The 13,744-nt window shown below is 37.6% G+C and overlaps 1 protein-coding gene across 1 annotated transcript in view; it reads right to left on the bottom strand.

The window, feature by feature from the left end:
- Positions 1 to 13,744, bottom strand: part of LOC116507338 (xanthine dehydrogenase/oxidase-like) — a 55,061-nt gene that overhangs the window by 18,690 nt on the left and 22,627 nt on the right. Inside the window, exons 14-21 of the mRNA XM_032215409.1 lie at positions 6,367 to 6,551; positions 5,582 to 5,756; positions 5,287 to 5,376; positions 4,765 to 4,934; positions 4,064 to 4,187; positions 2,712 to 2,831; positions 1,568 to 1,664; positions 410 to 534 (exon numbers count right to left, since the gene is read on the bottom strand). Of these exons, the coding sequence (XP_032071300.1) occupies positions 410 to 534; positions 1,568 to 1,664; positions 2,712 to 2,831; positions 4,064 to 4,187; positions 4,765 to 4,934; positions 5,287 to 5,376; positions 5,582 to 5,756; positions 6,367 to 6,551 (1,086 nt within the window). The remainder of the gene's footprint in view (positions 1 to 409; positions 535 to 1,567; positions 1,665 to 2,711; positions 2,832 to 4,063; positions 4,188 to 4,764; positions 4,935 to 5,286; positions 5,377 to 5,581; positions 5,757 to 6,366; positions 6,552 to 13,744) is intronic.

The raw sequence follows: 13,744 nt of genomic DNA on the forward strand, positions 1-13,744 counted from the left end.
GAACTAGAAAAAATCATGAAATATTGCAACCTGGCCATCGGAACTACATGGCTATGGATGAAACAATGATATCCATTGTCATCGGGGCACTTGGTACCATGTTCAAGAATTTTACAAAACACATAAAGAAATTGCAGCTTCCTGCAATAACAACAGTGGAACTGCAAAAAACTACGCTACTAGGAACATCATATGTTTTAAGAAGGTACTTGGTTGATACCTAGGACACTAGCAGCCACCAGTATCAACCATCCATACCAGTCAATGGTATTTGTGATGCATTTTTGAATGTTCAGTTGACTGAGTTTTATATTTAATGAATAAAAGAAATAAATCATATTATTCTTGGTGGCAAAACTGACTTTCTCCAAAAGCTATCAAGTTCAAAGCTATCAAGAGACTGGCTGACCTGTGTCTTTGCTAAGTTTTGGGTAGACACAAAGAGTTCCATTTCTCCATCTTCTCCTTTTGGCACAGCAATTGTGCAGTGAGTCTCCAGATAAAAATGTTCCTGGCCACCGATGTGCATTTCCCCTAGGCAGGATGGAAAGAAAGGATTTCCAAATCAAATACCTGCGAGACCGTCTTCTGGCACATACCTCCCTTAGACCAATAAGATCACACAGGATGGGCCTTCTCCGGGTGCCTTCAGCGGGACAATGCCGGCTGGCGACGCCGCAGAGTAGGGCCTTCTCTGTTGCCGCTCTGGCCCTATGGAATGAGCTGCCCCCAGAGATCCGGGCCCTACCTATTCTCATGGCCTTCCGCAAAGCTATTAGAACCTGGCTTTTCCGGCAGGCCTGGGGCCGTTGACCTCTTGATTGAGGTCCGGCCCCTCTCTGATTGGGTGTATGTTGTGCTTTTTCTTAACTTTGTTGTGTCTCATTGTTTTAATTATTTTTTAATAATTTTCATTTCTGCAAGCCGCCTGGAGTCCTTCGGGATTGGGCGGCCTAGAAATTCAATAAATGAAATGAAATGAAATAAATTCAAGATAGTGCTTTCCGGGGTAATGTGAGAATTTATACAATAATGACTCTGATTCAAACTCATGGAGTTCAGAGTTCAACCACTGATCCTCACTGATTGAGCTCTTAGACTCCAATCACTCAGGAGGAATCAATCTTTATGCACCTTATCAAATATCAGTTTGCCTCCTATTTGCTCCACTTAACAAGGAAAAATAATTTTTTTCTCCCTTTTCCTACTCCCTTTACCCCATTAGTTACTATAGGTGCAGACTCCAGGAACTATAGTTTGTTCAAGATTTCACCCTACCCTGATTCCACCATACCCAATCATGCTGTTAGTTACAAAAAAGGATTCTTGTGTGTTCTCAGCCTCTGAGTACTAGATATGTGTCAAAGAAACTTTCCATTTTTACTCTAATATAGACAGGCAACATGGGGAAGCTAGCAAAAAATCAATGATAAAATGAGGAGCTTGAAACGATTGCCCATTTCTAACCCCAAGATCAATTCAAATGTGTTATTCATCCAGTCAATGCTTTAAAAGAAACCTTTGTTATACAAATCAAAAAGAAACAAAAAGAAATGAGGAAGCTTACCTTCCACAATATGATCAGCCTCTTCAAATCCTTTCTGGATATTTCCTTTTTCAATCTTCCTATCAGTCTTAAAGAAAGATTCTTTCTCAATGGCTTCCTGTGCAAATTATAGGATAATCCATTAAATACACACATATTAAATGTACATTTGTGCTCACATATACATATATACACACGTAAAACAACCAGCTCTGTTTTGTGTAGCTTAGCCAAGTTGAACCACCTTGTATACTGTTAGGTAATCTGCATCATACATTGAATAAAAGGTACAATTAAAGACAGAGTTTCTGCACCTTATGTAGAAAAAAAACATTGCCAGATAGTACCTGTCATTATCTATTTCATTAGAATTCCCTATTCTCTACTATGCTCTGACTTCAACAACTTTCTTTCCATTTGTCCTAGGCTGAGAAATCTGAAACCTGAGGTCCTGATGTGGTCCTCAGAACAATTTCAGAAGCAGTCTGTCCAGGGAGATGGATTGCAGTGAGTAGAAAGTAAAAAAGGAGGATATCAAAGAGACAGAGATTAGGTATCACTAATTTCTTCACCTTGTTTATACAGTCAATGATAGCAATAACGCTTATATTTATATACCACTTCATAGTGCTTTATAGAGTCAGCATATTGCCCCCAGAAATCTCGGCCCTCATTTTAACAACCTCAGAAGGATAGAAAGCTGAGTCAACCTTGAGATGGAGAGAACTGAATCCTTGGTAGTCATCAGAATTAGCCAGCAATACGGCATTCTAACCTCTGTGCCACCATGGGGCTTGATGATGATTACTCCTTTGCAAATACAACTCTAAATTGAAAAATATTTGCTCAGCCCTAATTATAAACTTCAAATATTTACTGTACACTATAAAAAGAAGTGTCTGCATGGCCATTTCTTAGTTGACTAGTTTGCAAAAGAAAAAAGGGGTCTGATGCCCATTGCCCTGATTCATAAATCAATTATCATAACAATTAGGTGTAGAAACAAGTACAGATTATTTTCACGCATACATCTCAGAACCACAGTCACAGAAACCAGAGAAGTTACTCTCCAATCCATCTCTCTTTAAAAAATAAAGAAAAAACTAAGTTTACTCAGATAGGACTCTGAAATCAAGATCTATGTCATTTTCTTGCAGTATCTCACCTGGATAGTGATAATTGGTGTAAGCTCTTCATATGAGACCTTCACTGCTTTAGCAGCTCTTCGGGAATGTTCCTGTGTATCTGCCAATACTGCACCAATAATGTGCCCAACACATGTCACCTATGAGGGGAAAAATACTTTATTTTATTCAGCAACTTTGGAAATTTCAGCTGATTTACTTTCAGTAATACATTAATTGAATATATTTATTTTTGAACCCCATCTTTACATAAAGAGGACAAACAAACATTCTGAATGTATACATACTGTTGGAACAGTTAGTTGGGGCAAAACGGATTTTCAAAATTGTCAATTAAATTTGTGAACAGAGTAATTGAACAGGCAATTTTTCCAATTTTCCCTAGAGGAAGAAAACTATTCCTATACTTTCCAAAGGTGCTTTTTCAGGAGGCAACTGGGGTTTCCCTTTTTTTCTGTTTGAAGAAGTTTTGTTTCTCATCTAAGTAGCTTCTTCAACTCTGATTGGATGGTGGGGAATGGAAGGATTTATACTCCTTGCAGACAGCTGGTCATTTACATTCCTTTAGAGAGTCATTGATCTGGATGACTGAGAATCTCCATTGAGATCTTCCTACACTTTTTTTTCAGGGGAAACCTTCCCTTTAGAAGTGGTGATTTTTCTAGTACTTAAAAGTTCCAATACAATATTTTTCCTTGGAATTTCACTGAACTGTGGATAGTCAAGGACATCAGAGTACTGAGAAAGAGAAAACTGTACAGTGAAACACAGGATATTCCCACACATACCTTGCCACCTTGCAACTAAATCAGAGCAAGAATATCACATTCTTCTGTTCTGAAAGTTTTAAAAGCAAGTTCTTTCTCATGAAACTGAACGAGAAATTATAGAGAACAGACAATTGCATGTGATTATATTTGATCCCAGTTAATTTAGTGAGAACTATGTTCAATTGGTGTTGATATAAAGTATTCCTTCCCATACACATTAATCTGCATTTGTTGCCAAATCTGTGAGATGCCCCTTTATATACACCAACTTCTTAAAAGAGCATTTTAGGGGTTCATATGTATGAGTGGGGACATTTCATAATTTAGTATGTCACTCCACCTGGCATACACATTTGATTGTGTATCTGAGCACATACAGATTCGATTTTCTTAGGGGATGGTGGTACATCTGCCAGTTGTCACCCTAACACTCACCAATTCAAGCCAAGGTGAAGAGAATAAACTGTATAGAACACCTCAGGGAATGAACCATGGGGGAGGGGAGTGATAATTGAGCTATAATGCAAGTGACTTGATTACTCCATTTTAGTATCTTTGAGATTAATTGAACACTTTGTAGATGAAAAGCAATAGTTACATACAATGTCTTTTGCAAAGATGGTTTCATCATTACAAATCCCAGAAATGTTACTCCCTGGAACATCCTGATTAGAGACAAAACACACAAATCCGAGTACATTCTGAGCCTCTGTGGTATCAATGGAGCTGAAATGAAAGAGTAGCACAATAGGATTATTCCCATGAGATTTAGGTGTATGTCTGCAAATACAATTTTTGACTGCATTAATTTTTAAAACAAAAATTTCTAAAATCAGTATCTGCATTGAACAGCCCGCCTTTTGAGCATTGTGTCGGCAATATCCTTTGCTGAAAGAAGAAGAGATTCAAAGAAGGGCAACCAAGAGTTTTTTCTAGATTGGGAATCTAGAAATTATATCCTATACATACAGTTCTCAAAAACTCTCCAAGAAAAGGTGATCAACATTCTGAAGCTCAACTGTGTATACACACAACTACAGATTACTACAGATCTTGTAACAATTTATGTACCTTGATAGTTTGTACTTTCCAAACATGCTGTCAGCTGTAAGAATTACACAACTTCCAGAGGAACAAACAAGTTACAGTACATATTATACTGGATGACTGAAAGGAGGTGGACTATAGATTTTCCTGGGGGCCTTTATAAAGTAAGAGCCCCAAAAGACCACATCCACATCATAATAGTTATGGCCTGTACCATTTAATAAATAAAGGTGTATGTCATGGAAACAGGACTTACATAACTTTAGCATGGGCTTTGCTGCTGGTAACCAGTGTTAGGTAGAGTTCATTTGTGTAAGAAGGGATGTCATCACAGTAGACTGCCTCTCCGCTTGCCTGCTTGGCAGCTGACAAGTGCATCAGGGGTCGTCCCACCGTATCTTCAATGGATTGCTCATTAGGCACTTCCTATGAGAAAAGCAAAGACAGGTGTACTTTCACTGCTGGTTAAATCCTGGCGTCAAAACCCTACAAACATTGCTTCACTCAAGTTAAAATTCTACTAGCTGCAATGAAGCAATTGGGGAAACAGCATTTAGCATTTCAACACAGGACTATTCCTTCTACTTGAAAGGAAGAGGTCTTATTAGGACAGACATCTCCTGTAATTAATTAATTTAAAGACAACAACAAAGAGCAAAAATCAGAATAAGGACTAGTTCAAGGTAAGGTCTAATGCCCAGGCAAGTACATTTCCTAGAACTGAGAAAAGAGGCAATACAACAAATGCAAAACACAACTGGTTTTTGCTCTTACTTACTTGGAAAAACTGGATGTTGCTAACAGGGTCCTTTTTAAATAATTCAGTGGCACTAGCATCCTTGCAAGGTCTCAAATAACTCAAATTATTCTGAAAAAATATAGGAAAAATCTGCTTTTAATTTTTAATTTCTCTTATGCAAAGGTAAATGTATTTTTAATACATCTCTTAATGGGCACAAAAACATTACAATCAAAATGAAAAAAGTTACCAATAGCCACATGGAACGTGCATACAGGCAGCCATATGAAACTGCTGAACCCTTATATCCCATCAAGAAGACAGAAGAACTCACATTCTCATTTAATTTTATACTTCGTTTCTGAAGCACTGTGAGGTAGAACTTAAAGAAAAAGCTGAGCACGAGAGTTCGACGGAAATCCACCATTCCACCAGGGGCTGAAGGGGAAAGATTCATCTCCTCAGCCAGCAAACGGCAAGCTTCCTCCAGGAGATCTTTGTTCCACTCTCTATTAAAAATGAATCATAAATTAACACAAAATTGTTTTATTTGTCAATTTAGTAAAAATATTAAGCCAGGGATTCCCATTCGGCTGCCTTGTAGCTATATTGGGAGTTCATCTCCCAGAATGATCCTTTTCTGGCCCCACAGCATAGGATAAGGTCAGAAAAGAAGCCAAGATGGTCGCCATGATGATGTGATGTAAACTCTGCTTATTTTCTTTGCAGAGGGAGGCAGAAATCATCAGAGATATAATTGCAGCATCCCAATAAGAAAGTCTCCTTGAAGCTGCCCTCAAGGTCAAGGGGAGCTTCTCTAAAATCATACGTCCATACTTTGCAGCTTTCCAAGTATCTCCACATTATACTGCCAATTTTCAAATATTAATGCATTTGTATTAAAGAATGACAATGAAGCCAAATGTTCTTAATGTTTCCCCAAAGTCATAAAAAAAAATCAGAATGAAAACATTCAACTCCCACAATTCAGCAAATAATCATATATGCCCCCCCCCCCACAGGTTCTTTAAAGCTGAAATTATAACATCACAAACTTTGATCTCCCAATTAAGAGTGTTACAAAATTTTGCACCCGACATGTGAGTCTCACTCATTTACCTCCCAATCAGCTCCTGACAGGTTTTTATAGCCATGACTGTTGTGGGAGCCATTCCCCCATAACTCAGTTTAATCTCTTCTACTTGATTGGTTCCCTTTTGAAACTGAACTCTCATTCCGCAGGTCACAATGGCAATGTCATCCTCCCGTCGTGAAGCTTGCTTGAAGGCAGAGAAATATTCACCCTAAGAGAGGAAAAGGAAGTTCTGTGGACTTTTTCACATTGATCTCAGTTGGGGGGAGTGTGAAGTAAAGTCGGCCCATTGATGGCAATGGTACTAAAATACGAGCAATAGCTTTTATGAAATAATTTCTAAATGAAGGAAGAATGCGTCCTGGAAAAATATAACAGAATTTCAGACAAACTATGAAAGAATTCATGTTGCTATGTGTCTGAATAAAACTTAACATTGAGAAATTCACTTTCATCTCTGAGAATAGCAAAGCAGGATTATGCTTATAAATAAGTGTTAATTATTATGCTGAAACTGACATATATTTGCTGCAAAGTGTTTCTGCGCCATGTCTATGTCCAGGATCTTGGTTTGTTGGTGTGTTTGTTTGTTTCTTTACATAGAGGCAGCAGACATTGTTTTGGGGGGTGCTTTCTTGTTTTGAATCTCTAAGAATCTCAGTTAACATGCTCATAACCATGAAGTATCAGGTTATTTCTCTATTTCCTTCCATTCAAGATGCTTGAATCCAGGGGTGGGTTCTAATTGGTGTTACTGCCAGTTCACTCATGTGTGCGCTTCATGCGCATGCTGGATATGTACTACGTGCGCATGCACAGTTCAATAGAAATTGTTCTGCGCATGCGTAGAACTCTAAACCAAGGTGGTGGTGACTGTGGCAACCCGGGAACCAGTCCAGAGGTGTGGCCAGTCTGGGTCACTGCTGGTTCTGCGACCTAGGCCGGCATATCACCACCGGTTTGGCTGAACCGGTCCAAACCGGTAGGAACTCACCTCTGCTTGAGTCCCCTTTGCAAATAATCATGATTCATTAATCTTTCTAGAAAATGTCAAGGTTGAGCACTCAAAACAGACCTATCATGTTGCTTTAGGAATATAGAAATGCCATGCCAAGCCAGATCATTGGTCGACTTATCACCGTATTCTTCATACTGTCAGTGTGCACAACAATGTTACAATTTCTCCAACAAATTTGATCCTAACCACCTGCACATCAATTCATTTCTTCTTTTAAAAATTTGCCCTGCTAAATAAATAAAAGCTATAACCCTCATGAATGCCAACTTCTGAAACTGGAATGGGTGGAAACATCTTCTTGGTTTACAATTTGTATGGCTTTTACGTAATCCATATAAGTTAGAGAAAACGATGGAGAGTTCTTAGGTGCTCATACCAGGTGCCCTTCTATAGGTGGTAGCACTACTTGCAAGGATGAAGAAAAACCTTTGGATTTTCACAGGGCAGCTTCAAAAGAGATAATTGATAAAGATCTTGAAATTAGAACTTGGATGTCTTAATGCACAGCAGAGGGTGCTCTGGCTGCATGGTGAACCACTAGAATTAAGCCCCACGCAGCTGGGCAAGAGGAAGGTAGCAAGAGCTACACAAATTTTGGAAGGCCATCTTTAATGTCTGTGGTAAGTGCAGAATCTTGAAATTTCTCAGCTTCAATTCTGTAAGTTAAGTTATTTAATTGATTAAGACAGAATCTCTTTTTTAACTATTTTACCCTAGTTTTGTGACTTATAATTATAGTATTTTTTCTAATTATTGTTTAAATATTGTTGTGTAGACCTCGTTCTATTGTATATTTTTGTCATTGCTGTTAATGTTGCATTGAATTTGGAAGGAGATATTTAAGAAAACGAAGTTAATAGTAGGAACATTTTTAAGGGAGAAATGCTTGGCTGATATAGAAACAGAACAGAATGTGTGCAGAATTGATCCAGTTTGGAACAAGATTAACTTCCCCCTTTACATTCTTCATTTCATATACATCAGTCAAATAAATGTTTTCTCTCTAACTTGGATGAAGCAAACATAATCAATGTCACAATTCAGATGGATTTTTTCCAAGGGTTTCCCATACTGCAAATCATGAGATTCTTAGAACTTTTAGGAACCAGTCCGCACAAGCTGTGGGCAAGCATATGACGCTTAATCAGCACATGTGTGGGATTAAAGTTGCACATAAAACTATCCATTCCTTCCGACCTAGTATATGGAAGGCAATTTTTCTTCTGGTTACTGGAGCTAGAAAGGTTGGGGACTGTTGCCTGCCTTAGTCCTTCTATAGATTGCATGAGTATAGTATTTTTGCTTGTTTCAGGGATAAAAAAAAAGACTGGCGTAATATAATGTAAGTTAGAATTAGAATGTAGTTAGAATAGAACCTAAGCCTAACTCCCCACTCCCAAAAAAATAGGCAAAAATTGCAGTGCGTCTTATACAGCAAATGTTGCCGAAGTCTTGTCCTTTTAGCATGAACAGCTGATTGGCGGTTGCATTGGTCTGATTGGTGGTATTCTGGGAGGCCGAACCGACCACCAATCAGTTGTTCGTGCTAAATCAGTCTGCGATTATGCTGAAGCTGACCAGGCTGTTGCTGAAAGGCTGCTAGCCAGATGAATACTGATGGATGCTAGGAGGCAGAGGCAGAATTTTTTTTCTTGCTTTCTTCCCCAAATACTAATGTGTTTCTTATACTCTAGAGCCTCTTATACTCTAGATCCTCTTATACTCTGAAAAATACGGTATTTATTTATTTGTTTATTTTGCTTGTTTCCCACTCTTGTTATTTTTTACAAAACTCAAAGTAGGAAATGTATCCAACACATTTTCCTCCTCTTATTGTCCCTACAACAACAACCCTGTAATGAGGGTGGGACTGTGAGTGAGTGACTGGCCCAAGCTCACCCAGCTGATTTTCATGGCTAAGGTGGGACTAGAACTCACAGTCTTCTAACTTCTAGCCTGGTAACTTACAAAACTGATTTCACATGTTGTTCACTTCTTGATTGTTAGCATGGTGTTAATTTTCTGTTGATCTATATACATCTGGGTGCTGATTGCTGGTAGGGAGGTATTTTGGTTTTATTTTCCCTTTTGGGTTTGTTGATTGTCTCTTTTGCACAGTATGTATAGGTTGTTTGGTAGCAAACTAGAAACATAAGTTAACAAACAAAAAAAACCCACTCATACTAATCAAGCCAAACAATCGAATATAGTAAACTATCCAACCCAAAAAAACACCAAGACCATTCCTATTAACACTGACAGGGCAATCCACTGGAATATAAATTTAGTGCAAAGCCCACTCCTTACTAGCAGTGATGATGTTACTGAGTTTGCATAATGAAGCATCTTCATGAAAACAACCAAGCTCAGAGAGCACCAAGATACCCTCGTTTCAACCCTGAGCTAAAAATATTCTTCTTTATTGAAACATTTTGTACCTTCCATGACCAAACTAAATTTTCTACATTTTATCTAAGAAGTACTTTATGCTAGAATTAACTCCTTCTTGGTTTCTTGCGCAGTACACGCACAAAGCCACAATGGCTATGCTGGTCATGCGATTTCTTTTTGTAGCTCTCCCTAGCCATAGCAAACATGCTAAGAAATTGTAGCTTCCTTTCCCACTCCCTGTCTTCTTAACTTTTATTTATTTTTTTCTTCTAGTATATTCATTCCTAAATTCAACATCTATGCAACAAACATATTTAAAGATGTTATATTTTTATCACCTTACTCCTAGTTAAAATTTTATACAAAATGAAATAAGTATAAATCAATGGGAGGGATGTTTTGGCTAAAAAATTCTGTAAAAACAGAATCAACTACCTGATACTGTAGCTAGTTTGTGCAACACAAGGAGAATTAATTTAAACCTGAATAATTTATTCCCTTTGTGAGGAAAAAAAACTAACTTGTTTTATATAGATTAAGCAGATCATTTTTCTGGTTTAAGGAGTCTACATGCACAAATACGTTTGCATGATTCAATAAGTGATTTGTATGAACAGAACAAGGTCAACATTTTACCCTATGCAAAGGACAATTAAGCTTAGTATAATTTCTCTGATTTTGAATAATTTTGGCTAGAATATTTTTTGTTCTTATGATTTCACTTCTACTTTTATTTCAGTTTTTAGGTGGTAGTAAAAAACTATACTGATAATAATGTAATCGATTTTGCTAGGTATGGGAAGTAGCAAACGTTTTTGTATGGCACTAAGGTTGTGCCCAAGGTGGAAATCTTTTTAAACACAATGCTCTACTTCATACGATTTTAGGAAACATAGTTTACTTTTATTCACATATGGGCAGCCATAGGGACTAGATATTTTTCAGCAGAAGAGAGATTGAGGGAGAGGTAGGGGGAGGGGAGGGGAGGGGAGGGGACAGGGGAGAGAGAGAGAGAGAGAGAGAGAGAGAGAGAGAGAGAGAGAGAGAGAGAGAGAGAGAGAGAGAGATGATTGCTGTATCTAAACTACCAGTACTTTCTATGTTTCAGAAGACGCATAGCGTACTTAACATGGCTTTGAGCATTGCATCTGCATTATTGATTAATATGGCCATGTAAACTTACAGAACAAGTCTTTTACTCCAACCCCTTGCTCAAGCAGGAGACTCAATACCATTCCAAACAAATGGTTGTCTAAACTCTTCTTTGAAATCCTCAGTGATGGAACACCCACAATTTCTAAAGGTAAGCCATTCCACCGATATTTTCACTGTCAGGAAATTTCTCCTTAGTTTTAAGTTGGATCTCTCTTTAATAAGTTTCCATCTGTTACTTCTTGTCCTGCCTTCAGGTACTTCAGGTGAATTGGTTGACCCCCTCTTCTTTGTGATAGCCCCTTAAATATTGAAGATTACTATCATGTCACCCCAGTCCTTTTCTTTATTAGACTAGACCCATGATGGCAAACCTATGGCAAGCGTACACATGTGGCATGCAGAGCCATTTCTGAGGGCACGTGAGGCATTGCCCTGTCAGCTCCAGTGCACATGTGCACACTGGCAAGCTGATTTTCAACCTTGATTTTCAGTCATTTTTTCAGGAACGAGCTTCCTTTTTGCGTGTTGGGCTGTTTTGAAGCCTCCAGAGGGCGAAAAATGGCCCAATGTGCAAACCAGAATTTCGGGAACAGACTTCTGGTTTGTGCATTGGACTGTTTTGAAGCCTCCTAAAGTCTCCGGAGGGAGAAAAATGACCCAAGTCCATTCCCAAAATTCTGGTTTGCACGTTGGGCAGTTTTTCACCCTCTGATTTTGGCATGCCTCAACAAAAAGATTAGCCATTACTGGACTAGACATTCCCAGTTCTTACAATTATTCTTCATATATTTTAGCCTCCAGTCCCCTAATCATCTTTGTTGTTCTTCTCTGCACTTTTTCTATGGTCTCAACATCATTTTTCTTTTATGGTGATCAAAACTGGGTGCAAGGAGGAGGAGCTGATGTCACAACGACACAACATGTGATTGCAGTAGATACTTTTGTCGCTGGACTGTCCTTTTGTACCTAAACTATCCGGAAGAGACAGTGACAGGAAAGAGTATGTCCTGCTGATCTCAGGGACACCGCAAAATCCCTGAGAATCTCTTTTTGCCGGCAACAGAAGCACAGCTATTGAAGCTGCTGAAGTTGGGACAGCTCTGGAATGGGAGGAAAACGGAAAGAGAAAGTGTGTCCATCTGGTGAGAAAATCTTATTATTATAAAAGAGACTACCCCCCCAAAAAAATTAAAGCTAAATTAAATTTGAAAGCAGAAGAGAACAAGCAGTGAAATTAAGCTACATTAGACAGTGTGTTATCCTTTTTTAAAAAATTTCTTTTACGGATGGAACTTTTGCAAATGTTTCCTATTCTTTAAATTGAACGGATTAGTTTTTCTTCTTCTACTTTTTATATTCTTTTTTATACCTATGGATTAAAATATTTTTTTCTTATTTTTATAATGCTGGATTGTACGGTTTTGGGGGTTTTTTTTGCTCCATTTAAGAATTTTGTTTTCTTTAAGCCTGGAATATAAAGAAGATATAAAAGAAATACAAAGAGGGCTGTAATAACAGGGGGAAAGGAAGTAACACTGCCACTTGGAGGATGGAGGCTTGGAAGGCTTGGAAATATGGTCTTTTCTTTTTTCTCTTTGATCATTTGACTTTACATTTCAAGGTTCCTCAGCTTGCTTTAACAGAGATTGATAGTGAGAAGAGCATGGGTTGTTTATACAGGTGCTCTTCGGGAACTTTATTGGCAGCTAGAGTGGAGTGAAAACAAAGTCTTGTGTTGAAAGATTATAAATGAACTTGCTTTAAATCTAATAAAAAGTTTTGAATGCCAGAGTGGCAGTGTTTACAAGTTGGAAGAATGGCGCAACATGAAAAAGAAATCTTAACATTGCAAAAGATTGTTTGAAATTCAAAAATTATTAGAAGTAACAGTGAAAATTGAGAAGAGATTGGAGAACAAAGATCATAGAACAGTACAATTTGATGGAAAAATTGAGGATGTTCATCAAATGAAGAAAGTGGAGGTCAGAGTTCTAAAACTAAAGGAAAAAATAAACAAAGAGACAAGAAAATTGTTGATACTGACAGTGAACTGAGCATGGTTGGAAATGGAAAGAGTGGAATATAGAAAGGGGAGATAGATGGACTGGAGCTTTACCCCAGATTTCAAAGTATAGAAGAAGAAAGAGAGAAGAATTGATGGAACTAAGGAGAGAAATTTTGTCAGAAGCACTAGTGATAACCATAGAAAAGCTGATCGAAGAAGCAGATGGAGGGTTTTGAGCTTATACAAGATATGCAGTAAGCAATAAGTTGCGAAGAGAAGTCCATACGAAACTTACTAAGGAAATAACCAGAATACTAATGCCACAAATGGCAAGAGACATAAGACTGCACTATTCCTGGAAAGACACAGGTTGATGTAATGAAAGCTTGTAATAAAAAAGTAAGTCAAATTTAGTTAAATTTAGAGCAGTATGTATAAAATGAAGTGATAATGGATACAGTTAAATAATTGATTGATAATGATAATAATGCATATATATGTATTCGTTTGATAAGAGGAAATTTGATATAAATTGCAAATGGTGACTACGAAAGGAGGTTTAGAAACTCTTTTATTAACCAATTTTTATTTAGAACATGTTATAAAGATGTAATGTTACTGGGTGATATTAGAAAGAACTAATGAAATGCCATTTTGTGGTTTTGCTTTAAATCTGGAATATTTTATATAAAAAGACGTAAAAACAATTATAGTCAAATGAAGGTTGAGGTATGATGATAATAATATATATAAATATATTTGATTTAAAATATATGATGTGATATGAATTGTAGGTGATGACTATGGAAGGGATGCACGGAAGTTTTTTTAACCA

The sequence above is a fragment of the Thamnophis elegans genome, chromosome 4, assembly GCF_009769535.1.
Source record: "Thamnophis elegans isolate rThaEle1 chromosome 4, rThaEle1.pri, whole genome shotgun sequence".
Lineage (NCBI taxonomy): Eukaryota > Metazoa > Chordata > Lepidosauria > Squamata > Colubridae > Thamnophis > Thamnophis elegans.